We start from the raw sequence: 25,396 nt of genomic DNA, 5'->3' as shown, positions 1-25,396 counted from the left end.
GTGATCTTCAACCTGAAAAGACTGATTTCTTTTCCCATTCCCAAGGCATACTTTTTATACATAATTAAATCTGATGGCTTGTTGGATTTGTGTTGGGGTCATGCCTTTCTACTTTGCAATGTTTTTGTTTTGTTTTCCAGTATGCGCAGGCACGGTTTTGGGAGACGTGGCCGCCACGATTTTGCAGTTACTGGAGCTGTGAAGTCGGGCAGCGAAGATATATAGATGACAAAAAATGATTTCTCGCATACAGTACTTCCAGAAATCGGTGTCGCCACCTACTGTACGCCTGACACCTCGATTCCACCTCGAAAACCACGGTTTGGGAGATCTTTCAATCACGTGGTGACATCAGGACGGTGGACTCCAAATCACGAGCTTATGACGCCGTCAGCAGTGGGGAACTATCTATATCACAGATGGCACAGGCTGCCGTCTGCAACAAGCGCATCATCCTGAGAAGCTGCTTCAACATCGGGCTATCTGGCAGTGTCAAAGCACGTCCTAACAAAAGCGGACGGCCACGAATCCATGTTCCCAAGGAGAGTCTGGATTAGGTCGTTTCGATCTTGTAGCTCCTTGATGTGGTAGAAATTGTTCAGCATGTACCATCTCTCCATCAGGAGCAGCCCATTTGCATCCGCACTCAAGTGTTCCCAGCATCGCAAAGTAGCCTTGCTCAACGTATTGCCCGGTTGGTGTTCATTGGTATAGTTTCCCTTCGAACTATCCAGAGTGTCCCTAATTTCAGAAGCTCAACCTAACAGGTCTACATCTGTACCTATCGTTAAGGGTATACAGTGGGATTCTGTTAATAGCCTCGCCTAGATTCTTACTAATCGAAGTGAGGGATCTTATCTGGATAGAACCCGTCTTCCCGTGTTAATGTGAGAATCGCAATACTGCCCTACCACCCTTGGATAACAAGGCATGGAATAGGAATAGTTCGTTGAAGTTCTAAATGTGCTATTAGAAGCTAGTCAATTAATTGCTTTCCGTTTTTGTTTGTATAATCTCTGATTAATTCCTTATTTAAGCTGAATTGCTTATTGATATCATCATTCTAGTCGCATCCCATATGACATTCTTCAAAAAAGGTTCAAAAAAACAGCTTCCTGGTCTGCTTCATCATTGACCTGCTTCATGCCTATCCTGGGCCTTGTGCTCGATAACATCGGAGGACTGGGGAGCCGCCGATTCAACATCATCGGCGTCTTTGTTAGTTTTCTCTTTATACTTATCGGTGGAATCGGACTCAGGCATGCGAGCTTGCGAGTAAGCCTCGGTGCCAACTACCAAAACAGTCAGAGGTTGCTACCTGAATATTAATCACAAGGTACGACTCACATAAAATGAGATACGCATATTTGCTGGCCACAGGGAACCAGATGGTCATCGCGACAATCTGGCCAAAACCCCAGCCCGAAAAGTCGATCACCTTGAGGCGCTCAAACAGGGCAAAACATAAACATTCCAGAAAGACAGCCGCGAGAAAGAGCGACTCAACACAGCACGTGAGCAGACTGGGTAGTTTCTTAAACCATTCGCCCCAAGTCGAAGCGAGTAGTCGTCGAACTCTTGACGGGAAATTTCGGAGGCCGAGACCAGCGAAAGTCCTCTGACAAACCCCCTCAATATCCACCATCTTGACAACATATGGCCGAAACCACAAGATGACATTCAGTCCAAACACAGTCAAACAGTAAGGATTGAGCACGTCCCAGAAAAAGCGGAGCGGGGTCCTTAGGAAGAAGTCCTCGGTCTGATCCGCACAGTAAATCAATGGCGGCGCATACCCACCACAACTTTCCGGCCATCCGTTATAGTCAAAGGCACTGAGTTGATCAACCGATGGCGTCTCATGCGTCCAGTACAACGCGAATTCAGACACGATGATGGTGGTAACAGACAAGAAAAAAATCCAGGGCTCTGTCAGGTGCATCTTCTGGAGACTCCACATACCCATGACAATCGGCAATATACCGGCGCTGGAAACTATCCCTGCAATACCGTTGTTTGCCCGGAGGGAAGGCATGGTGTTAGATTGGAAGATGGTAGTTGACTTCTTAGCGAGCAGAATTGCGGCTTGCGAGGCGATCATGAAGAAGCATTGGGCTTCTTGGAATTCGACGAGGATTACCCTTGTGATACGGTCGTGCTGAGTGAAGTAATGACGGATTTTGGGGATGACGTTTCCTTTGGTTCGGTTTGTGGGAGGTGTTGTTTTGCGAGGCTGCTTTCTTCTAGTGCAGAAGAAGATTAGGAGTGGGAAGAGGCGAAATGTGCGGAGGAAAATCCAGAAATAAAAGACTATTCCTAGTTGCATCAAGTAGGAGACGAAGACCTGTTGGTGTATATTGAACACAGATGTTTTGTGTGGGTAGAGTTGGGATGACGCACGCCAGGTCCTCCAATGTCCGTATTGACCCCCTCACTGACCCCGGCGCAGGTGGCATTGTTCGAGAAGGTCTGGTTGCCCTTCGTGGTGTTGACAACGAAGGGAAGGGATGCCGTGCCATGCCAATTCCCACAGCCACCTAGACCAGGATATGGGTTCTTGCAGTAATCGTTCAGGCATGTTTCCACAACAATCGTAAAGTTAGAACCTAATGTGTCCCCGATTGCGTTATAGCAGTTGCCGAGATTATCAAAGGACTGGAAGACATATTTCGGATCAGAACACAGCGAAAGAGTGTGGTTGGTGGCCATCGCAAATACAGCATTGACGGAAAGAAAGACCAACAGAAGTATCTTTTCAGCGTCAAAAGGGGAGACAATCAAGCCTTTAAAACCCAAAGGGCTACATGGCTTAAAGCTTAAACTCTTTCGTGCGGCCAATCTTTTGGCTTGTTTACAGGGCTGAACGCGGCCCAGCTTAGACTCTGTGCCGTGTTGCTCGTGCGCTAGCTTATGGTAGGATGTCGGTGCTCTTCGCCGTGATTGGATAATGGCAAGATCTGCCCCCAAATGACCTCCGACAACCTATCCGGATTGATCAGTCAGTGAGACGACAGTGGGGCAGCTGAATCCAGACTTCATGCAGTCATCATACTATATTAGGCGTAGAGCGGTGCGGTGAAGCTTACTTCTCGAATCATAGGTGGACCCTGCGTTCGCATGACGGGAAATCAAATTATTCTCCAATGCGCAGTCCATAATTCATAATCAGTATTTGAAGCAGTACGTTTGCGGGAGAACTATATTCGAAGCACCTCTTAACCAAATTGAAATCAACTTGTCAGAAAGATTAGTCAAAAAGATTAAAACATCAAACTTTAGATACCAAAATGAACATAATTAAGCTTTGCCCCACGCACACAGACCATACTGTAGAGCGGTCAAATTATGTAGTATATTCAATCCATTTGCACGATGGCCCGTATGTGATGCTGTAGGCAATATCTTCTGTGTATTAGTCAGGTTGATGGCTTCCCTTAATTTCTGTCTTAATTAGCATGCGTCAAAGCTCACCAATTTAACTCATAACTTTCACTTTCTATTCCTACCTCTTCTTTTCAGGCCCGATACGCGCCCGCGCGCGTCTTCCAGTAAAATGCTGTATATATAACGATACATGAATATCATCACTACCGGGTTATTCTAAATATACTGTAGTATAGTGTCTTGGCAATTAGGGTTCGAGAAACCATCGAAGAGTGAACGTGGTGACCCCAATTTCCGGAAGCACTGTAGGATCCTGACATCATTTTCTTTTGTTCTATGTTTGGTACCTAGAAGGTATGTACTTAGGCACCAAGTCCTACGCATCGTCTTGCGCTCTTAGGTTCTCTTCGTTGTCTCTTTGCTGCGAAGGCCACCGTGCTCAGAATCTTAAAATATGCCCGTATTCGTTGTGTATCAGGTTTTTAAACATTATTTACCCTGCTATTCGATACTCATTGCTGGACATATTCCAAAACGTCTTCGTGGACCGGATGGAGAAGTGGTTATTTTCCCATGACCTCCTATTGCCCGGCAGCCACAGAGAAGCATATCATATTAGAGGGTTCTTGCTAATTTATGGTTTCATGCTGAAAATCCGGAAATCAATCAGCGAACTATGACGAGGGATACCATGCATCCGTCATCTCCCTCTTATTGATCGCCAGAAACCATAACATCGGCTTCCCACAATCGCACGTGGTCCGAGGCCACTGCAGTCAGTATATGGTCAGGACCGAAGGTTCGAGAACGTATATCCAGTAACTTTTTTCCCAACTCGAGGGCCTCGACATGCTGGCCTTCTATTTTCAAGTTGAGGGCGAGCTCCATCATGGTTTGTTGTGTCTGTGGATGCTCGGGCCCAAGTACTTTCTTTTGAAGCTCTAGCACCTGCAAATTAATAACCTTTGCCTCTTCAATTCGGTGTTGATCCCGGTATATGGATGCAAGTCTACCCATGCTCCAAAGGGCTCGAGGATCAGCCGGCCCAAACTTCCTCGTGAAAGCCTGGGCTACCCGAGCTTCTTGGTCTTCTGCTTCTCTATACCGGCCCAGACCTTGATAGACAATTGAAGCGAGGCCGCGGGTGCGGAGAGTTTCGTCGTGTTCCATACCAAGTACTCTTTCGCGAATCCCTAACAGTTGAGTTACTAAATCCTCGGCTTCTTGCCACTGCTCTTGCCCCGTATGTATTGAAACGAGGTCATGCATGCTAGCAAGGGTATCGGGATGTTCCAGGCCAAGTAGCTCTCTGAGATTCTCAAAGATCTGTATCCCGATCATTTCTGCCTCGCGCCATTGGCATTGGAAGATGTGTGCGTTTAGCATGATTGAAGCGCTCGCAAGGGTGCTTCGGTGATTCCAGCCAAGAATGTCTTTCCTCGTCTCTAATGAAGCAGCAGCAAAGCTAGTTCCGCTCTCCAAATCACCCCTTCCAAATGCATAATGCGAGGCCTTATAGAAAAGCGCTGCCCATTCCAATAAGGAGAGCTGCAGACCGGAGACATCACGCCCTGGTCGCTGGGATAATGCGGCTTTGACATGGGGAAATAACGTCTGGCAAATGGCCCAAGTCTCAAATGCTCCATTAGGAAATTCCAGATAAAGGCTGCTGATGAATCGTCGCCTCCACTCTTCTGCCCGCCCTTGAATTTGCAGCCACCCTCGCATGGCAAGCTGCACAAGCGCATGCATTTGGAATGTTGAGGATTGGCCAATCGAGACGAATGCATAGTCTCTGAGCGTTGTAATATCGTCTTCAAAATCGTCAGCCCCCTCGGAGTCGCTGTCACTGATACTATTCTCATCGTCCGAGTTGGCTCGGGAAATCTGATCGTTTGCGGGCCGCCTCCAGAGTAGTCGTTCAGGAATGCCCTGGCGATCGAAAAAACTCATGAGGGCGAGTAGATCAGCTGCAGATGGTCTGATTTGCCGTATGTGATCGAAGGAGAGCTGCCAGGTGACCGTAATGGAGTTCTTTGCTTCCCAATCTCTATGCGAATCCCCCATGTCGGCTTCATAATCAAGAAATTTTAGCTTCTGGCGATCGCTTTTCTGGAACTTCTCAAGGTATTGTGGCACGGAGCAGCGAGGTGCCCTGCGGTTGATATACGCCGTTGCTTGTACGATTGCAAGCGGCATATATTCCAGAGCCTCGGCAAGATTAATGACATCTTCACGCGATTTCTCTGCGTCCTCGTGATTGGGTTGAAGTTTCTTTCTGATTAATGCGACTGCCTGGGGCTCTGTCATCGGTTCAACTAGGAGAATATCCCGGTTATCGACCAATTTCAAAGCAACACTTTTGGAACGGGTCGTGATGACAGTAAGGCCATTCGGGGAGTCGCGCAGAACTGCTAACAAAGGTTGAATTATGGATCGTTGATTGTTTGGTCGAAGCTGATCTTCGGGCTGTCCTTGAAGTGGCTCATAGAGCACTTGTTTATCATCGACATTGTCGAGGACGAGAACCCATTTCTTATTACCTTCTTGCAGCCAATCCATGACGAGCTTCGGTATATTTGCCCTGGGGTCATGACGCCCAGGAATCTTTGCTCTGTCGGCAATATCTTGGTAGCTTTGGCCTAAACGAGCTGTGTTGCTTGCGTGCACCCAAAATACCCACGTTTCCTGGCAGATCTCACGAATTTGGTAGCAATATTCGAGAGCTAGTTGGGACTTCCTCCTCAAGAGTTAGATTTACTGAAGGCTATAGTGAGATCATGGACTCACCCCACGCCACCTATGCCTACTAGGGCTATTCTTGGCGTCCCTTTTGTCGAGCGTTTCTGGTGAATTTGATCTAGCAACCCGCGGTCTATAAAATCCAGATCTCGGGAGTAGGGAACATGAAACACAGGTTCTGGAGGAGTTTCAGGACGTTCTGCAGCGGATTTTTATTGGTTAGATTATTCGTCTTGATCCTCCCATCCTGAATATTTCATATGCTTTGTTTACCCACCGGGAGGGAGGTGAAATTGAGCGTTGATGGAACCATTGTTGACCCCAACCTGAAGACCTGAGTTGGAGTCTCCAAATGATATAGAAGCCGTCATAGCTCTGGCAAAAGGTCATGAACTCTACAGGGTATGACTCCTGACAGATTGGGGAGGGGCATAAGCAGCTAATGATATCAGGTGACTTGCATGTAGCGGGGCGCATCGATACGCTTAGTAGAAGTCGTTGCTGAAGTACCAAACAGATGTGACATCATATTGAACATAATACTGACAGTGAAGTCTTGCTCTAATGTCTGATTTTGCCGATAGTTGCATCTACCAGTTGCCTCTGCCTCTCGCGTCTGCTGCCCGTAATACGCGCTTCACGTGATTCTCATACATTGCCCCTGGCAGGGCAGCCAACCAGCGTGCGGCAAATTTGCACTCTTTGCCTCGGAGTTTGCCTGTTGGCCCCGACTGACTCAGCATTCTAGCTTCTTCCGAGTCCCCACTCCATACATTTGTCTATTCCCTTCTCCTCCCTAGCAGCAGTTCACTCACAGTTTTAATTTCACATACACCAGCCAAGATGCCTCGCCAACAACGTCGTGCTGCCCCTACCCCGGCGCGCAGCGCTCCCACCCGCCCTACTGCTGCCCCTGCTCGGCCCGCGCCTTCTCCCCAGCAGCAGCAGCCTCACTCGACTGCCGCCCACCCCCAGGCTCCTCCCATGCAGCATGCGGCTCCTGTGCAGCAGAGCTCTGGCCCTGGTCTCTTCAGCACGATGGCCTCAACCGCTGCGTAAGTGCTCCTGGCCCAGCCACGAATCCCTGACATGTTTCTATATCCGAGAAAACCCGGGCTCGGACTTTTCGGCTATTTGAGAATTCGCCGCTAACGTTCAATCTGTGCTATAGCGGTGTCGCAGTTGGTAACGTTGCCGCCCACGGACTCATGAGCGCCTTTGGCTTCGGCGGTAGCTCCCACGCCCCCGCCGAGGCCCAGCAGGCTCCTCCCGCCGAGAACCAGACCATGGACAACGGCCTCTGGCAGAGCAACGCCACCCAGCAGTCGTGGGAGACCCCTGCCTGCGAGCCTGACATCCGCAACTTCCGCCGGTGCATGGACGAGAACAAGGGTGACATGACGGTCTGCGGTTGGTACATGGACCAGCTGGTACGTTGGAGACACCCCTTTGCTCTCACTGGCACGGCGCTTGCTTGGACATAGATAGGATTGCTAACAACCTCACAGAAGGCTTGCCAGGCTGCTGCTAAGCCCTACTAAGCGTTTTCCCTAGCCAGGGCTGGGAAAAGCTGTACGGGCTGGATTATGCAACATCTATTCTCCAACCTCAAGTTTTGATATACGTGGGCTAGTTCCTCCTGGAATGCCTCGGTGAATGTAATTCTCCCGCATCGTGACTCTGATATCGCGTTCTTGTACTCTATACCATCTCTCCTCGTCATCACATTCAAGTATTTACACATTAGTTTCGTCCCTTGAGCTGATGGCAGAATTTGTCCACTCAAGGGCGAGATGGAAGAAATGAAGAACTTGAAGACAATCCTATCTCTGTAAACATATGCTTGTGAGGCCCTTGGGAATAAATATAATATCATAAGAAAGTAAGGATCAGTCTCAAGGACGCAAGCATGGGCAGTCTAGCTATCGCAATTTCCTTGACAGTTGGTGTAACTGGATTCTGTTCATGATACATTACCCGCTTTCGCCATTCACCTCATAGTTCGCCAAAACGCCATGTGCAACGTGGCAAGCCCAAAACAAGGAGTCGCTCACTAGATCCAAGATCCATTGGTGGAGTTAAACCATACAGTTTCCATGTCCCAATCTTAATCATCCTTGCGATCCTGGTTTCGCGGCTCAAAGTTCAGCTGTAAGAAACACTGTTAGCATTGTTCAGCGCTGAACTTGTACAAAACCACTTACTTGGTTTCCGTTGTAAAATTGGCTATCATTTCGCTCATTGTGCTGATCCCGCAGCGTTCGAATATTCAGTCCTCCCGTCCGTGGCCGCCGGGCACTCTCGCTCGGCGGAGGAGCAGACGAAGACGCTTGTGTTTCGTTTTCCGGTGCACTGGAGCCATACCCAACGAGCGAGCCCACGAGGTTCGTGGCTGAGCTTGCAACAGATGATACTACATTGTAGACGGCTGTGATACCACGTGCAGGTAGGTTGGCCGCCGCGGATGCGTAAGCCTCGGTGTACGAGGTGACAGGGACCATGACCAGGTTTGCGGTTGAGCCAATACCTAGGTCTTGGAGGGTTTGCGATTCCTCAGCCACAGAAAGCGTTCGATTGGGGAGCGGAGTTAGGATATGTTTAAGGTTGTATGGGCGGTTGTCGTCGGTCATTTGCTCATCTAGCCAGGGACGCACATCACCACGGATTGTCTGGGTTGGCGTGAAGCTTGATCGGATGGATCGCCCATCAAATAATCGTACTTGGAGTCGGTACTGGCTAGGAGGTCCCCGAGGAGCTGGTGGTTGTGGTATGGGCTGTTCAACAGTAGGCGCAGGAACCTTGCTAGGAACTGATTTGGTTGACTTTGAAGGGGCCGTTGCTTTCTTCTCGGGTATCCGGGCTGATTTATTCTTCTGATCTTCTTCCGTTAGGTGGGGTTTCGAGGGCGTAGGCTTATGCGGCTCCTGCTTGACAGGCCGCTTCTTTGAATTTGCGCTTTCTTGTGACCCTTGTGGAGCAGGACTCGGAGAAGAACTGGCGCTTTGTGATTGCTGTATTTGCGCCGGAGTAGTGGCTGCGGGGAGTAGTGCAGCTGTCAGATTTGAAGCAGCAGAAGACGCGTTATTCACGGCAGAGGCGCTGGCTTGTGGTTGTTGAGCAGGAGCAGCGGAAGAGGCCGTTTTTCCATTCAAGACTGCAATAACCCGGCTCTTGAACTCCTCCTTCGATATGCCTGGCAACAGATACTCTTCTAATTTGCCGCTCCTATAAGCCGAAACCAATTAGCTCTTGCAACTCAAGCAATGAACAGGGCCCATGAACCCCACATGACATACTTGATTACGATCACAGCTGGAAACTCGGCGACTGGACAAAACGAACTCAGGAAACCAGCTTCCTGGGTCCCAGCGGTGAGGCGCAATAGCACCGACTTGTCACCGAGAGCTTGCGCAACCTGCAGAGGTGATCAGCACCGATGCCCCGCAAGCCTCAAAACACCTTAGCGCATGAAATACCTCATTATCTGCAAAGTACTCATCCTCCCAAGTCGAGCTCAGCTGGGCGTCATCTGCGCGTCAAGCCGGTTAGCTGGGCTGGAACCTCCCGATGCGGGGAGATACCGACCTCGGACAAAGCAAGCCACCGCCTTGGCCTCTCTCATGGCGAGGGCAATGCCCTCCTGAAGTGATCCTTCGTAGAAAATCGTCATGGTCGCATACCGACTATTAATGAGTTGTTTAGAGGCCGTATCTTGTTGCGGAAGCTCGATACAGTCCAGGCCAGATAGACTGCGGAGAGCAACACGGGGAAGCCGGAGGCGTGACCGCCTAAACTGCCCGTTCAAATTCCCGGCCCGCTCACACTCACTTCATTTGTCTGTGCAGATTGCCAATTACGCTCGGCTATTGTTTTGAGCTCGCCATGCGATCGCTTTTCTCCGCCCTGCAACGGGCTACTCCAGCGGCTTGGACGCTGCCTGCCCGCGGTGCGCGCAACACTAGCACCGCATGGAAGCTCGACTCCATCTGCACGAGATGCCGCCTGCAGCAGAAGCGCCAATTCACGAAATCGCGCCAGCTGACTGATAGCCTTCTAAATGTTGACCACCCGGCGAAGCTTGTGCGGATTAATCAGAAACATGGCCCTGGCCTGATCATTCTCGGTGCGTTTTCTTCAATTGCCACATCGAGACCGCGCTAACTTACGATCTCTTCTACAAAGCCCTGATTCCCATTATCGCCTTTGGCCTGGGAACCTGGCAAGTCCAGCGCCTGGACCGGAAAACCAAGCTCATTGCCAAATTTGAGGACCGCCTTGTTAGGCCACCGCTTCCACTCCCTCCGCGAGTTGACCCTGATGCAATCTCCGAGTTCGACTACCGCCGTGTCTACGCTACAGGTCACTACCGCCACGATAAGGAGATGTTGGTTGGACCCCGCATGTACGAGGGGGAAGACGGATTCCTCGTTGTGACGCCTCTCGAGCGTGGGGACGGCCAGAGCACGGTGCTTGTCAACCGGGGTTGGATTTCCAGGAAGTTGATGAACCAGAAGGATCGGCCAGATAGCCTGCCGCAGGAGGAGATTACTGTGGAAGGATTGCTACGCGAGCCATGGAAGAAGAATATGTTCACGCCAGAGAATAAGCCCGAGGAGGGGAAGTTCTACTTTCCTGATATCGAGCAGATGGCTGAGTTGGGAGGCAGCCAGCCTGTGTGGATTGAGGAGACTATGGGTAAGACATGTGGTCTTAAGCACATTGCAACATGCAGGTGAAACTGACTCGTTATCAGTGCCCGACCTGGTCGAATCGTATGACCGTATCGCAAAGGGTAAGCCCATTGGCCGTGCCGCTGAAGTCAACTTGAGAAACAACCATGCCCAGTATATCTTCACATGGTAAGTCGAGATCACTTGGATTGACAATACCCACCCATTTTCTTGACCACTCTCTCATATTTTCGCAGGTATGGCCTGTCTCTGGCCACGTCCATCATGCTTTGGATGGTTGTGCGCAAGAAGCCCAACGAGGCTTTACGCCGGGTGCGCCAGAACCGTAACTGGTCATAGACTCTGGGTTGTCGTCATTCAACTTGCATATTTTCCATCGGCGTTCCCGGGTTTTGTTTGAGTATATCTATATATCGATTCAAGGCATTCATGGTGGCATAGCCAATCTCATATCCTGCTGCAGCTCCTTGGGCAAATACTTCTGAGCCAGGGAGAATACCGTTGTCGAGCTGTTGACATGGCGTTGTCTAATTAAATCAGCAAAGTCTTCATACTGCTGGTATTAATACGGCAAAGCATACCTTTTCATCAATGTTGTCACATCACTTTCGTCAATAGTCTTCCGCCCAGCATGCTTGGAATACGCAGCCAAATCCTGGCTCACTTGTTCAAAGTACCACGAGGATGCTTGCTCGATGGCGGTTAGCGTGGCTTTGTTGATTTTCGTCTTTGACCCGGCTCTCGTGCGCGCAAACTGGGTGGCCAGCTTCTTGACCACACCTGCAGGCAAATTTGGGACGGGAATCCCATGCCGGGAAAGCCTCTTCTGTTTTCCCTGCAGTGGAAGACCTTCATCCCGCAGGCCACCCCCAACAATTCCGGGGCTTTGACTGGGAGATACTGCTGGTGGGAAGCCAAGCCCGAACCCAAAGCTGCCGCCTGCGTCATTGTCATCATCGGAAGGCGGCGTAGCAGGAACTGGCTGGATATCTCCTGCAGACAACTGGAATCCGTCCATGTCGCCAATAGGTTCTTCCATTGGCTCATCATCTACCGGCATTGCATTTGGAGATGGGAAGTCCATCCTGAAATCGAACCGGTTCAGGTCCTCTGTCTCTCCACTATTTGAAAATCATTAGCCCCCCATATGTACTATAGATAGGTATCAATTGTTTTTGACGACTTACCCACGATCAAAATCACCTCCACTGATCATCGTATCATCGGCGAAGCCATCGTCACCCACAATGCCCGTTTCTTCTGCGGCGTCAGAATCACTTTCCAGTTGGGTTCCACCAAAGTTCTCGCTCATTCTTATACCACGGGGACCCATCATTGACAATATATCTCGATCTCGATCGGCCAGATCCCTGCGAGGATACTCGACAGATCGGTAGGTAATATCGTCGTCGTCAAATGGGATGGACAGCTGAGGTGGGGACATTCCTGGACTAGCATCGTCGCTGCCCTCTTCTATTTCCTGCAGAGGGAGAGAAAGCCGTGGTCGCTCCATTTCAGGCTCATTGTCTAGCTCTTCGATCTCATCTATTGGCTCTTCCTCGGGCTTCACTTCCTCTTGAGGCGATGATTGAATTGGCTGGGACACGGGGGCAAGCGCTGATATCATCAAGTTGGTCAGCCACAGAACAGGACGAACATGATCATTTTAATGGAATTGTCAATACTTTTACCAAGGTTTCTCAGGATATCAAATACAGTCTCGCGCTGGACTCGTCCGCTCCGTCGGCGATCACGACCAGGGGTATTCGCGGCTCGTTGCTGCCGGGCGCGAAGTCCATATGGAGTCGATGGTGCCACCGAAGCTCTGAACCGTGGGGTGTATCGAGGAGCTGATCTCTGAGCAGATGGTGTGACTGCTGTGACGAGCCGACTCGGGGTTAGCGGGTAGCGCGTATGACTCGGGAGGCGCTGAAGCTATAAGCCTATCAGTCAGTAAGTCTCGCTCAACGTGAGAGAGTGAGCTGTCACTCACCCCGGTTAAAGTGGTCTCGCCAGACGGAGTATTTGTCCCAGCTCCCGAGTTGCCCTGTGACCGGCGGCCACGCGGGATGGGAGTCGACATCTCCGCAATTGGAAGGTGGGCAAAAGCTAGAACATGGGCTGCACAGGATCCAAATGCCCTAAACTTGCAACAAACCTGCAAGGGAGGGCCTAATGGAGAAAAGCGACGCAAAGCTGAAGAACGGGGAGTGTTTGAGGGGCGCGCGTGTTGTAATAACATTGCGGGCCTGCGCATGATTGGTCACATCTTATCGATAAAGGCCCGCTTACTCAGCCGCCTCGATTGGGCTTTTTTTTGCGACGCTCGACTTTGACATCACCGAAAGCACCAATTGAGCTTGAGGGTCTCTGATATACTGAAAAACACAGGCTTGAAACAGGATGACTGAAGGAGGAGCCCCGAAAGGGCTTTCGGCCCAGCTCGACAAAAAGCGCAAGCGCCAGGCCGAGGACTCGACTAAGCAAGACAAGCCCGAAGCTGCTCCCGCAGCAGCCTCGGCAGCAGGTGGAGATGACGCAAACAAGAAGAAGCGCAAGAAGAACAAGAAGAACAAGAACCAGTCTGAACAAGATGTGAAGACGCAAGATCGCAAGGGCGGCGTCGATGAGTCTATTGGCAAGATGGATGGGCGGTTGCTGGCCGATTACTTTGCTCAGCGCGCGCAGAAGCTGGATAAGGAGCTTTCGGCGGTGGAGTTGGGTGACCTTTCAGTCCCAGGTGAGCATAGCTGGCTGCAGATACGTCTTTGGGGAGCCATATGAAACTGACGGGTACAGATTCGGCTTTTGTCGATACCACATCGTTTTCCGACTCTCGATCCTTGGACAAACTCCCCGATTTCCTCAAGATGTTCAGCCCAAAGGGTGCCGACCTTTCCAAGGCATCAAAAAATAAGGGAACGCCCCATACACTGGTTATTTCTGCCGCTGCGCTCAGAGCTGCGGATGTCGTTAGGTATGAGCCTGAATGACCTATCAACAGCCTAGGCCATTGCTAGAGCTAATAATGGGTCACATAGGGCACTGCGGGCTTTTCAGACCAAGGAATCGATTGTCGGGAAGCTGTTTGCGAAGCACATTAAGCTGGAAGAAGCGAAGCAATTCCTTGAACGTGCACGGTAGATGACAGCAAACTAGTCTCGGCCGAATAGAGCAGGTTATACTAATTGAGCATATAGGACTGGAATTGGCGCCGGCACACCGGCCAGGATATCTGATCTTATCGAGTCTGGTAATAACCCCCAGCAATCAATTGGTATATGCACATCTGCTTATTTTCATCGACATTCAGGTACTCTCAAGCTGGATGAACTGGAGCGCATTGTCATTGACGGATCGCATATTGACCAGAAGCAGCGTGGTATCTTCGACATGAAGGAGACACACTTCCCGCTGTTGAAGCTTCTTACTCGGCCGGAGCTGCGCGACCGATATGGGGCTGCGAAGAGCAAGGTGCAGATTCTGATGTTCTGATTTGCTCTGCAAGAATTTTCATGGTAAACATTCATACGGCGGGCGTTAGAACTACTCTATGTTGAATTGTTAATGTAAATCAATTTTGTACCAGCCCAGTTATGTACACTACGCTATACTCCCCACACATGTAATATCTGTAGTCAGACTCGTAATATATACTGTCGGAGCAATAAATGACGGTATAGACTAAGAATGTTGCCTATAGTGCATTTTTGGTCTAGTGGTTATTTTGCCTAGGATTGGATTTGGCCCTATTTTGTCTTGACATATACTTACTTTCCTTCTGCTTAGAATATGCACTCCCTAACACGAAGATTTTACCTACTATCATTCGACCCTTCTTATTTCACTATCTCAAAATAGTAAGCGTCTCACTAACTAAGAACACGTCTGTATTGTTTACTAACTATGTTATAATAGGCATCCGGCGTTGGACTAAATGATGAATGCCTCACAAAATTCCAGCTCCTTAAGCTCAAGAAGACGTTCTCATATATCATATACACTCTGAGTGAGGGCCTTTCCGAGATTATCGTGGGTAAGACCTCGACCAGCCCAAGCTACGATGATTTTATCGCCGATTACCCGAAACGGAATGCCGATGGGCAGTTTACGACTTCGAATATAAGAGCAACAACGGTGAGAAAAGGAAATTGGTGTTTATCCACTGGTGCGTTTTCTTGCTCCCGCCACCTGTTTAGCACAAGAATGTTCCCGGAGATCGATTAATCTCGGGCTTAGGGTGCCAGATACCGCGAGAGTAAAGCAGAACATACTTTTTGCTTCATCGAACGACGCCCTCAGAAGAGGTTTAGCTGGTATTGAAATAGAGATGCAGGCAACAGAATCCCAAGACATCTCTTTCGAGAACGGTGTGTTCCTTCTTAATACCGCAAAAGTTCTAGTTTTATATATGGCTAACGCTATTTCGAAGTCTTGGAAAGGTGCAGCCGGGGGCGTTAGTGGCAAAAGCTAGACAGTGGTAAGAATGAATCTGACGGCGGAGAGTGTCGGCCTACCGATTTTAGGTTGTAGATAGCTTTAGCCGCCTTAACTTTCTTCTCTTCTCCCGCTCAATCCACGATTCGTTTGCCATATCCTGTCTGGTCTCTAGACGACGCGTATGGCCTTATCTTACCTTCTCTACACTCCGTAGGCTCATTCGAATATCACGAGAGATGTAGCTGGCTGATCGTGAGGGAGTCATTAAGTACGAAATAGTTCAGCAGGGATTGCTAAGGAAGAACCTAAAATCAGATTAACGTGCTTCGATTACTTCTTTGTTTGGACTGTTTCCATGAAAGATTCTCCGTGGTTCTACAGTAGGGGGTGACCCCAATTTCTGGACGCTCTGTATGTGGTGGAATCTCGTAGCGACGTGATATTCTATTGTCTAGGTTGTGCAACCCTGGTTCCGCCCGGTCTGGCCCGGCAGGCGCCTACTGGACCGAGGGCTTTCCATGGCCCAGGAAATAAGACAGCAATAGCTGCACCCGACAGTGCCTTGCCAAGCCCCATCTTTGCATGTACTCAGTAGCAGGTTGAAATCTTTTTGGCCAGAGACTTGGGGGATGCCAGGGTATTAGGAACTGCACATGACCTGAGGACTGAGTGTAAAGACAATGGTGTCTGGCCAATCCATTTCATTCACCATCCTACTTCTCTCCGTAGAGGACGATGTTTAAACCCACAGTTTTTGGCGCCCTTTTTTTGAACACTCGAATTCAAATTTAATTGCTGTTTCCTTGTCCGCCGTTCTTTTCTTTCTACTTCGTATTGACCTTCGCGTTCAACCCACGGTTAAACGGTCGTTTATGCCGCTGGGATCAATGTGTTCAATCCGAACAATTAAAATGATGGACACTGTGATCAATTGATCGATTACAGTCACTGCAGAAGACCTTTGTATCTCACTTCCACGTCTTGGGTCTCACAAACTATGCGTGGTATGAAGGTGCACTATCAAGGGCTGCAGACTGCTGAACCGAGGCTTCATGAGACCGCCGAACCCTGCTGTACGCCGACTTCTGAGGCTCGGATACTGAGGCAACAAATGACACTTGCTCCCTAATGACTGGAGACCTAACTTTCACCCGGCTTAGTGGCTACGTTCTGGCAAAGATGGTTGAGTGACCCCTCCGACTTTATACATTGTCCAAAAGGAGTTAGCGGTTCTTTTTGTATAGTTAGAGTTCCGCTAAGCCAAAATCGGTAGTATGCTGCCATTTTGGGGCCCGTAGGTCTATAGGTTTTAGCGAAAGAGTGTTCCTGTGAAGGATCCCAGAAATGGTGCGGACTTTGGATGCCACAATGGACCGGCCTGTTAGACTATTGGGACCTGTGAGACTAATCCAATTACGAAATTGCCCTAGACAGCGCAAGTGCGATTGTACGGTATATTGTAAAGAAAAGTAATGTATTCGTGGAATGGCACTCTAAAATGGAGAAAAGAGTAACAATAGACCCATCACACTTTTACGCAAAGCATCTCAAGGCACTTCAAGGCAAACTGGCTGCACCTGGACTTTGTCTGGTTCTGCGCAACGCTTCGATTTACGGGGCTACCAATTCGATGCCCCCAATTCATGCACCTGATTTATATTCGCACGGATGCCTATTTTTTGGTAATCTAATGTATGAATTGTCTGACAAGCTTTGAATTTAATATGTATGTTATTTATATCACTGAGAAGCTCCTTCAAACCAGAGGGATCATTCTCTTCAAAGGCTGGCATTCTAGTCACTTGCAGTAGAAACGGATTGAGAGCTCGGCGCTAGAGTCCAAAACTCAACCAATGCAGCACAATATAACATCCTCCTATGCCTGGCAATCAGGAATGCCATTTTGGTTTATAACGAATAGAGGTGGAGAGTCCGACGCGATAGCCCACAACTCAACCAATGGGTTGTTATTGAGGGTTCCGGTGGTGCATTCGTCCATTTCACCTAGGTATAAAAACTTTACGGTAGGAATTAGGGACCTGCACCAGGACCGACAAATAAGAGAATAAAACTCACGTTAGGCTGCCATGAATTTGTGAGCTGGACGCTGCCGGAGTCCTGCGGCAGACTGGCGACGAGTTCGTTGAATTCAACGAGGCTTGTTCCCTGCTTTGTGATGATTCCGACCGGGGTCGTCGTCGCTGTGGCAGTGCACGTCGTAGTAGAGGTTGTGGTGGTTGCTGATCCTGTAGGTAAACTTGTTGTCCCTATGGTTGTTGTGGTAGTAGCAGGCTCGGGGGAAGTGTCGCCACCAAAGAAATGTATGATCTCTGCCAACGCATACACTGAAAAACCAGCTATGAGAAATCTGGCGGCTTCACTGATGACGGAAATATTGGGGATAGAAGCACTTACAAAAGCCACTTCCTAACCATAGCCCGCCGATGACAGTGAGTCCAATGAGCTTAAGCTGTATGTTGGGTCAATATTTAGTGGGCCGATGAAGGAACAAGAACCATACCGCCGAGTCTGCTTCTGCTACACTGGCAGCGGCATCAATTTGCGGACTGGTATTTGTGTCGATTGCTATCTGGAGTTCGTCGGCGTTGCGTTGCAAGGTTTCTCGAACTTGGCTAATTTGTGATCCCAGCCCATCTGCAAGTAATGTGGGTTAGCTGGGGAGAGCAGTTTGCGAAAGAACACTCACCTGTGCCATTCCATGTAATAAAAATGTTAGTCGGAACCTTCAAAATATAGGTCAGTACAATGGCTTCCATCACGAAAGACTCCGTGGTATTGAGGGGTCTCGCACACTTGGATTATCCTCGCTGATGGTATCAAGTTCCCTGCCCTTTGTAATTACTTCCTGTGTGTTCTTTCTGACATTCTCTAGTTTCCGAAGGTTAGTAATTTCATTCGGTGGCAGTATAATTCAACTACCTACGCTCAACAGCCTGTACCTGCTTCAGAACAGTGTCGTCATTCAGAATCTCCATTCTGAACGACTCGAGTGAACCAGATCGTTTGACAATGGAAGCGGACGAAAGGAAATCTTCCAAATCCTTCATATGACTCTGATAGGCAACAATTGCGGAGCGCGCTTCTTCCACGGTGGCATTGTACTGCCGCACCGCATCCACAAGCTCTTGAAGAGTCGGACTACTCCATGTTGAGTCCTCATATACCTGAATACGACCAGCATCGCCGCAAAGCTCGCTAGGGTCGCCAGCACAAACTATGTTGCAGTCACTGTCTGGAAATTGATCGGGACCATGTAATGTATTCCCGACAAAGCATTGACTAGCGTGTGTTAGTGAAAGCAGCAAACTGAAGAATAATTAACCCACCTCCCGAATTCGACACCTGCATATCTCCAAGCACCATCCTTCGCAAGCGCTACACACTTCTCCACTGTCATGCCATCCGGGTTTCCATCCTCACTGGAATCGGCAACGAGGATCCGTGAGTCCGCTGCATCCACGAAACAGCCAGTGAATGAGTGAGTGCCAACCTGGGGCTTGATGGTCGGCGTAGTGGGAGTGGTCGAAGTTGCAGAAGGTGTAGCAGAAGACGTCACAGAGGTGGGGGTGATAGTAGTAGCAGGAGCAGAAGTCGTAGTCGTAGTGGATGTGGTAGTAGTTGACTGGATTGAAGTTGACGTTGAAGATGGAGCGCTGGCGGTAGACGAGGTGGTAGTAGTAGTAATACTCGTAGTAGTCGTTGTAGGAGCAGTAGGAGCAGTCGTAGTGGATGTGGTGGTAATCGACTGGATAGTAGTTGATGTAGAAGATGGAGCGCTAGCGGTCGGCGAAGTAGTCGAAGACGAGAGAGAAGAAGAGGGGGAAATACAACTGTCTGTACCACAAGTGCCAGCTATCGGACACACTGCGCAGTCCTGGGGCGGAAACTCGCACTTCATATCTGGAAACTCGCAGCACTGATTTTCTGATGAGAGGCAAGCACCATGACTGCGATATCTCCCTTAGTACGAGAATTCACGTGGATAGCTTCTGTCGCCAAGTCGACATACCAGCAAGCATGAGGACCGGCCGAGCTCGCACAGCCATACAAACTCATAATTTCCGGGTTCAAACTACACCATGTCGTATTTGGATCAGGAATGACACATGCCAACACGCCTTCGAAATCGAGACAGACGCTATCCGAGCCACAATCGTTGTCGACACTGCAGGTGGTTGGATTACAGAGCCAGCCTTCCGGACAACTGGGGTCTCTGGATACCGCACGGGAGAAGAGTTGATTGACGCCATTATTGTTCCGAGCCTGGACTGCCGGGCCGCTCATATAAGTATGATTGCCGTCGGCTGATATGGTTTCGGCAGACACCAAAACTCCTGGGGGAAGAGATATAATGGCCGTAGATAAAGTAGAAAACGCAAGGAGCCTGACTGCGGAGCTTAAGACAGCCATTTTGAACGATATGAGAGGATCACGCCGTGGGCGAGGGTTGTACAACTTATATAAGAACAACGTCAGCTATTGGCGAAGCTTGCCCATTCTTAAGACTAATATGCCTGCATGGCGGATATTGGATAAAGCGCACTGGGATCGTGTGAGAACGCTTTGACTACAAAATGTAACAGTTCCCTCGGGCAAGACCCACCGACGAGAATCTACTGTCAGCTCCTTGGAAATTGCCAAGCCAAGCCAAGCAGAATGCTTACTTCTGAACGGCCCTTCACCTCAGCTCAAGTTTTCTTACCACTAAAGTTTGTCCTGGAGCCAATGCCTAAATCATAAGCGCAATGCCTGCTCCTGCCTAGCGGGGCCTAGTCGGTATCATCGTATTTAACTTTGATTATTCAGAGGAAAACAACAACAACGGGAAGTGGCTCCGATGCTGCTGAGCCCTAGGAGGCGGCACTTGAACAAGGACATCTGCCTCAAATAAGACATTAGGATTCCAATTAGTCACCCAATGCCTAGCCAGAGCCGCTTCTACATAAATGTTATCGCTCAACTAGAAATACTTATGATGACAATTATCACCTCGCCACAGGCTTCTTTGAAACATCTCTCTACCCACACCCCCACCCGGTGCGATACAAACTAGCCAACATGTTCTTCTATCTCGGGCCTATTCTCTTCTCGCTCCTTCTCACGGCGAGATTATGCCTGGCCCTTCCTAGCCCCAACGAGGTGTCTTTCGAAGGAAGCCGCGACTTAATACCCAACTCCATCACCGCCCCCCGAAGAATCCGCCTCCCTGACCCAGTCTACGATTACAACAAACTTACAAAACGCGATGCAGATATCCGCAATTGCACCGTTACATGTACATTCGATAACACTACAATCACCGCCGGCAACAATGTCTGCATAAATGTCGGCGTCGACTCCTCAGGTGATACCACCGGGCGAGGTGCTTCCCTGACCATGATCCAAAGCACGGTCACCGCAGGAAACGATATCAATATCAACGTTTGGGACCGGAACCAGAATGGGCTGGTTGTGTTGTGGTTGGAGGACGTCACCTTGACGGCGGGAGGAAGGATCAATTTGAATTTCAGTCAAGAGGATGCCTGTTTGGCGGATGACTGCGAGGTGATTATCTATATGAGAAATGTGACATTCAAGTCAGCGGCGACGGGGGAAATTGTTAGGTTTGATGATGCTGTTTACTCTTCTCGATTGGATAAGGGGAAGTAAAGAGCTAAGTGGTCTGTATGGAAGATCTCTTTCAATATATCTAGTATTCTGGAATATAGATAAGGAGTTCTGTGGGAGCATAATACCATTAATTCTCATTCTGAGGGTGCCAAGAGAGGATGCGAAGAGTCGTAATTCTTACCCTCCTCAGCACCCTCTTGTGTGATGTCTCGATGGCGACTTTCATGATAAAACCTTAATCACACGCTCTTTTAGCCTCACACAATGACCGATCACCCCTGCATTTGATCTTCTCGAATTCGGTGAGCGAAGTGTTGAACCCCCTCGCGACATAAGCATATGCGTTGAATTCAAACGTTATCTCTCCTGCAGCAATCGATGCACTCCATGTGTGTTAGCAGCTCTTTCTCTTTCTCTCTCTTCCTCTCTCGGTAAGATTCATTTACCAGTTTGGGAATGTGCATTTCCCCAGCCAGCCAGCCAGCTGCAGGTTGTCGCTCAACCCTGATCGACGCTTTGAGGCTGATAGGTGCTTTTGGGTTTTTGGCGGGGACTTGGTGCCTAGCTACTCCGCGACCAGTCAGCGACCACATCCGGATGGTCCCCAAGGCGCCCGACTTTCCTTCCAGTTCCCTGGTCCTGCGGCTGAGTACCCATCGATTTATTTGCGCATTCGGGGAAACTCATGCAGGGGCTCGCTTAAATCCGCCCATGTTGGACCTAGTTTCAGATTCGATACTGTGTTACTATTTTATCCGGTCACTATTTTATCCTGGTCACACCTGGCGCAATCACACCAATAGACTAAATTGGCTACATTTGGCGATATGCCGAACATTCCGGTGCCTAAAATCTTACGTGGGTTATATTAGATGTAACCTTTCTGCAGGGTTCCGGCGAGAGCACCGGCCGCTCCGCCAAAAGTGATCCAGTCTGGGTGGAAGGGAATTAACAATTCATACGAGTGGGCCGCAATGCATCGCTCATTTAGCCCAGATGAGAAACACTCAGTTCGCAGCTACATGATATCGGCTCCGTTGTCGAGTTCATACATGACCTCTTTCCATTAGCGCTGAGCTGAGAGATTTATTATTCTGGGTAAGCAGAGGGGTCATCAACTTGTCAAGGCGGCATCATATGAGAATATAAATAGGCAATTCGCAGGACTCTCTAGATCCAGCCCGAGCATACTTCCTTGCAAGATTCGTATCTTTCCAAGTCTTCTCAGTTGGACACTATCTAAACTTAGTAAGGGGCTCCAAATCACGAAGAACCAAAATACTGATATGAAGAGCAGATACAAAATGAAGTTTATCTCTCTGTCCACGCTAGCCTTGGCCATTGCCACAATGGTATCAGCGCAAACCGATCTCTACGTAAAGCCCTGCTATCACCAAGATAGCTGTGAGACCTATGAGTACATTTCAGGCGTTACCTGGGAATACGGCCAGTGTATCAACTTCAGTCGCGGAATGGCCTCTTTTATGGTCTATAATGCGAAAAGTTACTGTACACTGTATAGTGGCAGTAACTGTGGCGGGGGTGCGTGGAATGAAAATATCAATAACCTCTGGATTGATTCAGATATCGGGTGGCTTTGGTCGTTCAAGTGTATCTAAGTAGTGGGTGTTTGATATCGCCGCTCAGAGTGGATTGCTGAAGAGGTGTTCACGGGGATGATCTCCCAATTATGAGACTGCAGCTCTTAGATTGGAGGTTGTATGCTGGTCAGCCTTTTATTACTTTTAGTCGCCGGGAGGCTATTACGATTCGGATCTGGTTTTGTGTTTATCTGATGGTATTCAGTAAAAGTCCTAGTGTCGTCAAAGGAACAATCGTATCATTATGCGCAAGATGCAAAGAAGTAAAACCCTTCCGTAGTCACGATGCACTCCAGAGAATTTTCACATAAGCCTACAGGTTAGATCAGCCGATGAAGTATCATTCTTCATGCTCACCTTGTCATCTACTAAGCTACTGAGTCAAAATACCGCGGAAGTAAAGCAACTCAGATATATTCTGCGATAAGCCCTACCCAGGTAGCTGTAATCTCATCTACCTCACAGTTCCTTCGGATGTTGCCAATTAGCGTCAAGTATCCAAGGCTGAGATTGGTTCGGGGAGTGCAATCGCTTCCGCAGCTGGGCGTCTAAACTGCCACACTCGGTGCTGCACGCCTGCGAGGCATATAGGTAGGCTAAGCTTAATCCTCTACTAACCTCGGTACAGTTACGATGCATATAATAAAGTTACAAGGGACAGTCCAAAAAATATGTTTTCCAGCACTCTTATCGTCCAGCGCCGCCGAGAGCAAATCAGTCTTGACATGGGGGTCTCGACTAGTGCAGTATAATGACTATTAGAAGCATCCATGAATGTCTGATTATTTTTATATACATTTCCGTGCTTTGCTTCATGGGAAATGATATCTCTTCGTCCAAATCCGTGAACATTACCGTGCACCTAGGTGCTACCTCTAGTAAATCATGGAGCGCATCAACGCGAAGAGGGCCAGCTCATGAAACGTGGAGGGTATTCTAAATTTAGGTATTTCTACCCTATACCTTCGATGACCGAGGCAATGGTCCTTGAGAAACGGTCCTCAGTGACAATTCACGTGATCGGGTCCATTTGCGCAGACAGCAGATCAACTAACTACCCGATCAGGCAGGAGGGCGATACGAACTCACCGCCTCGAATCCAGGCGGCAAAAACTAAATTTCTCCCGAGTCTCCGCCCAAATTTTTCGGAGCTGGGCTTTCGCATCGTTTGCAATATTTCTATTTCCGTTCGTCCCGTGCATTACCAGAGAAGATTCTGGATTGACAAGGAGTCAATTTCCTTGCGCAATTACACCAATCTTTTGCTAAAGAACAAAACAATTCCACAATGGGCGACAAGAAGCGCAAGCTCGCGGAGGAGACTCCGGCCGATGGGGTTGCTCCGGAGGGCAAGAAGATGAAGAAGGAGAAGAAGGAGAAGAAGGACAAGAAGGAGAAGAAGGAGAAGCGCCAGGCCGAGAAGGAGGTCGAGGTTGCCCCCGAGGTCATCGAGGAGGACAAGAAGGAGAAGAAGAAGAAGCAGAAGAAGGAAGAGGCCAACGAGAGCAACGAGAGCCAACAGGTCGAGACGAAGGAGAAGCGGGAAAGCAAGAAGGCCGAGAAGGCCGAGAAGAAGGAGAAGAAGGAGAAGCGCAGTGCCGACAAGACGGACCTCGACGCCGAGGAGAAAGCCGCCAAGAAGGCCGCGAAGAAGGCTAAATCCGATAAGAAGAAGGCCGCCGAGGAAGACAAAGAGTCTGCTTCTCAAGAGGGCTCGACGGACGAGCCCGAGGCTGATGCTTCCAACGAGGCCGAGGTCACGCAGAAGAGCTCCCGGTTCATCTGCTTCGTCGGTACGTTACTGCTGCAGCGCCGTTGCTCTATTCCACGATCAATACGGGCAAGAAGCTGATCTACCGCTGCACAGGCAACCTCCCCTACTCTGCCAACCACGAGTCCCTCACCAAGCACTTCGAGAAGAACCCGCCCGCCAACATCCGCGTGGCAACGAAGAAAGAAGCCCCGAGCAAGTGCCGCGGCTTCGCATTCATCGAGTTCGACAACTATGACCGCATGAAGACCTGCCTCAAGCTGTACCACCACTCCATGTTTGACGACGGCAAGTACCCGCCTCGCCGGATGAACGTTGAGCTGACGTGAGTGCTCCCACCTGAACTCCTACTCACCTATCTACCTGCTCTCTATGCCTGCCGACATGCCCCACGATGTCATTTGCATCCGTGCTCGACCCAAGTCCACCCCGCTAACGTGACCCAATTCTAGTGCCGGCGGCGGCGGCTCCAACTCCGAGCACCGCAAGGCCAAGATCCAGGCCAAGAACGAGAAGCTCAACGACGAGCGCCAGCGTCTCGCAAAGGACATCAAGAAAGACAAAAGGGACCACGACAAGGGCAAGCCCGCGCGCTCCGGGGTGTCCGGCGCCAACGCTGTGACCGTCGACGGTGGAAACGATAACGACCAGTTCGCTGGTATGCACCCCAGTCGCCGGGGCCGGATCTAAGCCTGTTCCTGTATTGATGATGTGGGTTGATTTGAGCTCAATCTGCCGTATCTGTTGATCTCTCTTTTGTTATTGACTGGACGGGACTGTACATTCTGGGACGGGAGTGGAAAAGTCTGTTGTGATGATGATTTGATAGTAGATACCACCTTTTTTTTATATCTTCTGTGCATCCTGGGATGCAAATGACATGAGCATTTGCGAATTTAATTTCAATTTTCAATTTCACTTCCACGTTTTCATCTTAGATTGCAGATGGCGGCTGGCCCACGCTCAAAGGACTCGAAACATGAAACATTCCACGAGGTAGGGCGAACACGAACTGAGCAAGAATAATAGAATCCGGGTTTTAGACTACCTAGCTCTATAGATCAAGGTGCAACGCAGAAAGGAGGACAAGGATATCGCAGTTAAGTCGCAGCACAGCAATTTCCCCAAGAACATGA

At 49.4% G+C, this 25,396-nt stretch overlaps 10 protein-coding genes across 10 annotated transcripts; 5 read left to right on the top strand and 5 right to left on the bottom strand.

Moving 5' to 3' along the window:
• Positions 1-1,128: 1,128 nt before the first annotated feature.
• Positions 1,129-2,709, bottom strand: N7482_009451 (uncharacterized protein; the record flags this gene model as incomplete). The annotated part of the gene is made up of 3 exons (XM_056691575.1): positions 1,129-1,292; positions 1,348-2,344; positions 2,401-2,709. 3 exons carry the CDS (start codon positions 2,707-2,709, stop codon positions 1,129-1,131), a joined length of 1,470 nt encoding a protein of 489 aa, XP_056539281.1.
• Positions 2,710-4,095: 1,386 nt separating this feature from the next.
• On the bottom strand, positions 4,096-6,497 carry N7482_009450 (kinesin; the record flags this gene model as incomplete). Its single annotated transcript, XM_056691574.1, has 3 exons — positions 4,096-6,127; positions 6,175-6,325; positions 6,404-6,497. 3 exons carry the CDS (start codon positions 6,495-6,497, stop codon positions 4,096-4,098), a joined length of 2,277 nt encoding a protein of 758 aa, XP_056539280.1.
• A 472-nt stretch (positions 6,498-6,969) lies between these two features.
• Positions 6,970-7,667, top strand: N7482_009449 (Mitochondrial intermembrane space cysteine motif-containing protein MIX17; the record flags this gene model as incomplete). The annotated part of the gene is made up of 3 exons (XM_056691573.1): positions 6,970-7,181; positions 7,298-7,556; positions 7,635-7,667. The coding sequence occupies 3 exons, from the start codon at positions 6,970-6,972 to the stop codon at positions 7,665-7,667; spliced, it is 504 nt and encodes a 167-aa protein (XP_056539279.1).
• Positions 7,668-8,233: 566 nt separating this feature from the next.
• On the bottom strand, positions 8,234-9,796 carry N7482_009448 (UBX domain-containing protein; the record flags this gene model as incomplete). Its single annotated transcript, XM_056691572.1, has 5 exons — positions 8,234-8,275; positions 8,331-9,351; positions 9,423-9,541; positions 9,603-9,655; positions 9,712-9,796. 5 exons carry the CDS (start codon positions 9,794-9,796, stop codon positions 8,234-8,236), a joined length of 1,320 nt encoding a protein of 439 aa, XP_056539278.1.
• Positions 9,797-10,008: 212 nt separating this feature from the next.
• Positions 10,009-11,156, top strand: N7482_009447 (cytochrome oxidase assembly protein SHY1; the record flags this gene model as incomplete). The annotated part of the gene is made up of 4 exons (XM_056691571.1): positions 10,009-10,249; positions 10,309-10,821; positions 10,880-10,985; positions 11,054-11,156. The coding sequence occupies 4 exons, from the start codon at positions 10,009-10,011 to the stop codon at positions 11,154-11,156; spliced, it is 963 nt and encodes a 320-aa protein (XP_056539277.1).
• An 88-nt stretch (positions 11,157-11,244) lies between these two features.
• On the bottom strand, positions 11,245-12,900 carry N7482_009446 (uncharacterized protein; the record flags this gene model as incomplete). The annotated part of the gene is made up of 5 exons (XM_056691570.1): positions 11,245-11,344; positions 11,399-11,938; positions 12,005-12,434; positions 12,509-12,752; positions 12,811-12,900. 5 exons carry the CDS (start codon positions 12,898-12,900, stop codon positions 11,245-11,247), a joined length of 1,404 nt encoding a protein of 467 aa, XP_056539276.1.
• Positions 12,901-13,220: 320 nt separating this feature from the next.
• N7482_009445 (uncharacterized protein) lies at positions 13,221-14,312 on the top strand (the record flags this gene model as incomplete). Its single annotated transcript, XM_056691569.1, has 5 exons — positions 13,221-13,557; positions 13,617-13,794; positions 13,859-13,957; positions 14,018-14,070; positions 14,131-14,312. 5 exons carry the CDS (start codon positions 13,221-13,223, stop codon positions 14,310-14,312), a joined length of 849 nt encoding a protein of 282 aa, XP_056539275.1.
• Positions 14,313-17,133: 2,821 nt separating this feature from the next.
• On the bottom strand, positions 17,134-19,176 carry N7482_009444 (WSC domain-containing protein; the record flags this gene model as incomplete). The annotated part of the gene is made up of 10 exons (XM_056691568.1): positions 17,134-17,274; positions 17,334-17,602; positions 17,673-17,727; positions 17,779-17,912; positions 17,965-18,001; positions 18,070-18,146; positions 18,202-18,557; positions 18,605-18,728; positions 18,769-19,054; positions 19,144-19,176. The coding sequence occupies 10 exons, from the start codon at positions 19,174-19,176 to the stop codon at positions 17,134-17,136; spliced, it is 1,512 nt and encodes a 503-aa protein (XP_056539274.1).
• Positions 19,177-20,336: 1,160 nt separating this feature from the next.
• N7482_009443 (uncharacterized protein) lies at positions 20,337-20,927 on the top strand (the record flags this gene model as incomplete). Its single annotated transcript, XM_056691567.1, has 1 exon — positions 20,337-20,927. The coding sequence occupies one exon, from the start codon at positions 20,337-20,339 to the stop codon at positions 20,925-20,927; it is 591 nt and encodes a 196-aa protein (XP_056539273.1).
• Positions 20,928-23,777: 2,850 nt separating this feature from the next.
• N7482_009442 (uncharacterized protein) lies at positions 23,778-24,950 on the top strand (the record flags this gene model as incomplete). The annotated part of the gene is made up of 3 exons (XM_056691566.1): positions 23,778-24,282; positions 24,357-24,585; positions 24,713-24,950. 3 exons carry the CDS (start codon positions 23,778-23,780, stop codon positions 24,948-24,950), a joined length of 972 nt encoding a protein of 323 aa, XP_056539272.1.
• Positions 24,951-25,396: the final 446 nt, after the last annotated feature.

The sequence above is a fragment of the Penicillium canariense genome, assembly GCF_028826845.1.
Source record: "Penicillium canariense strain IBT 26290 chromosome Unknown utg000007l_segment0_segment0, whole genome shotgun sequence".
Lineage (NCBI taxonomy): Eukaryota > Fungi > Ascomycota > Eurotiomycetes > Eurotiales > Aspergillaceae > Penicillium > Penicillium canariense.
The sequence above is the reverse complement of the archived record's forward strand: the minus strand, read 5'-3'. Positions and strand labels throughout refer to the sequence as shown.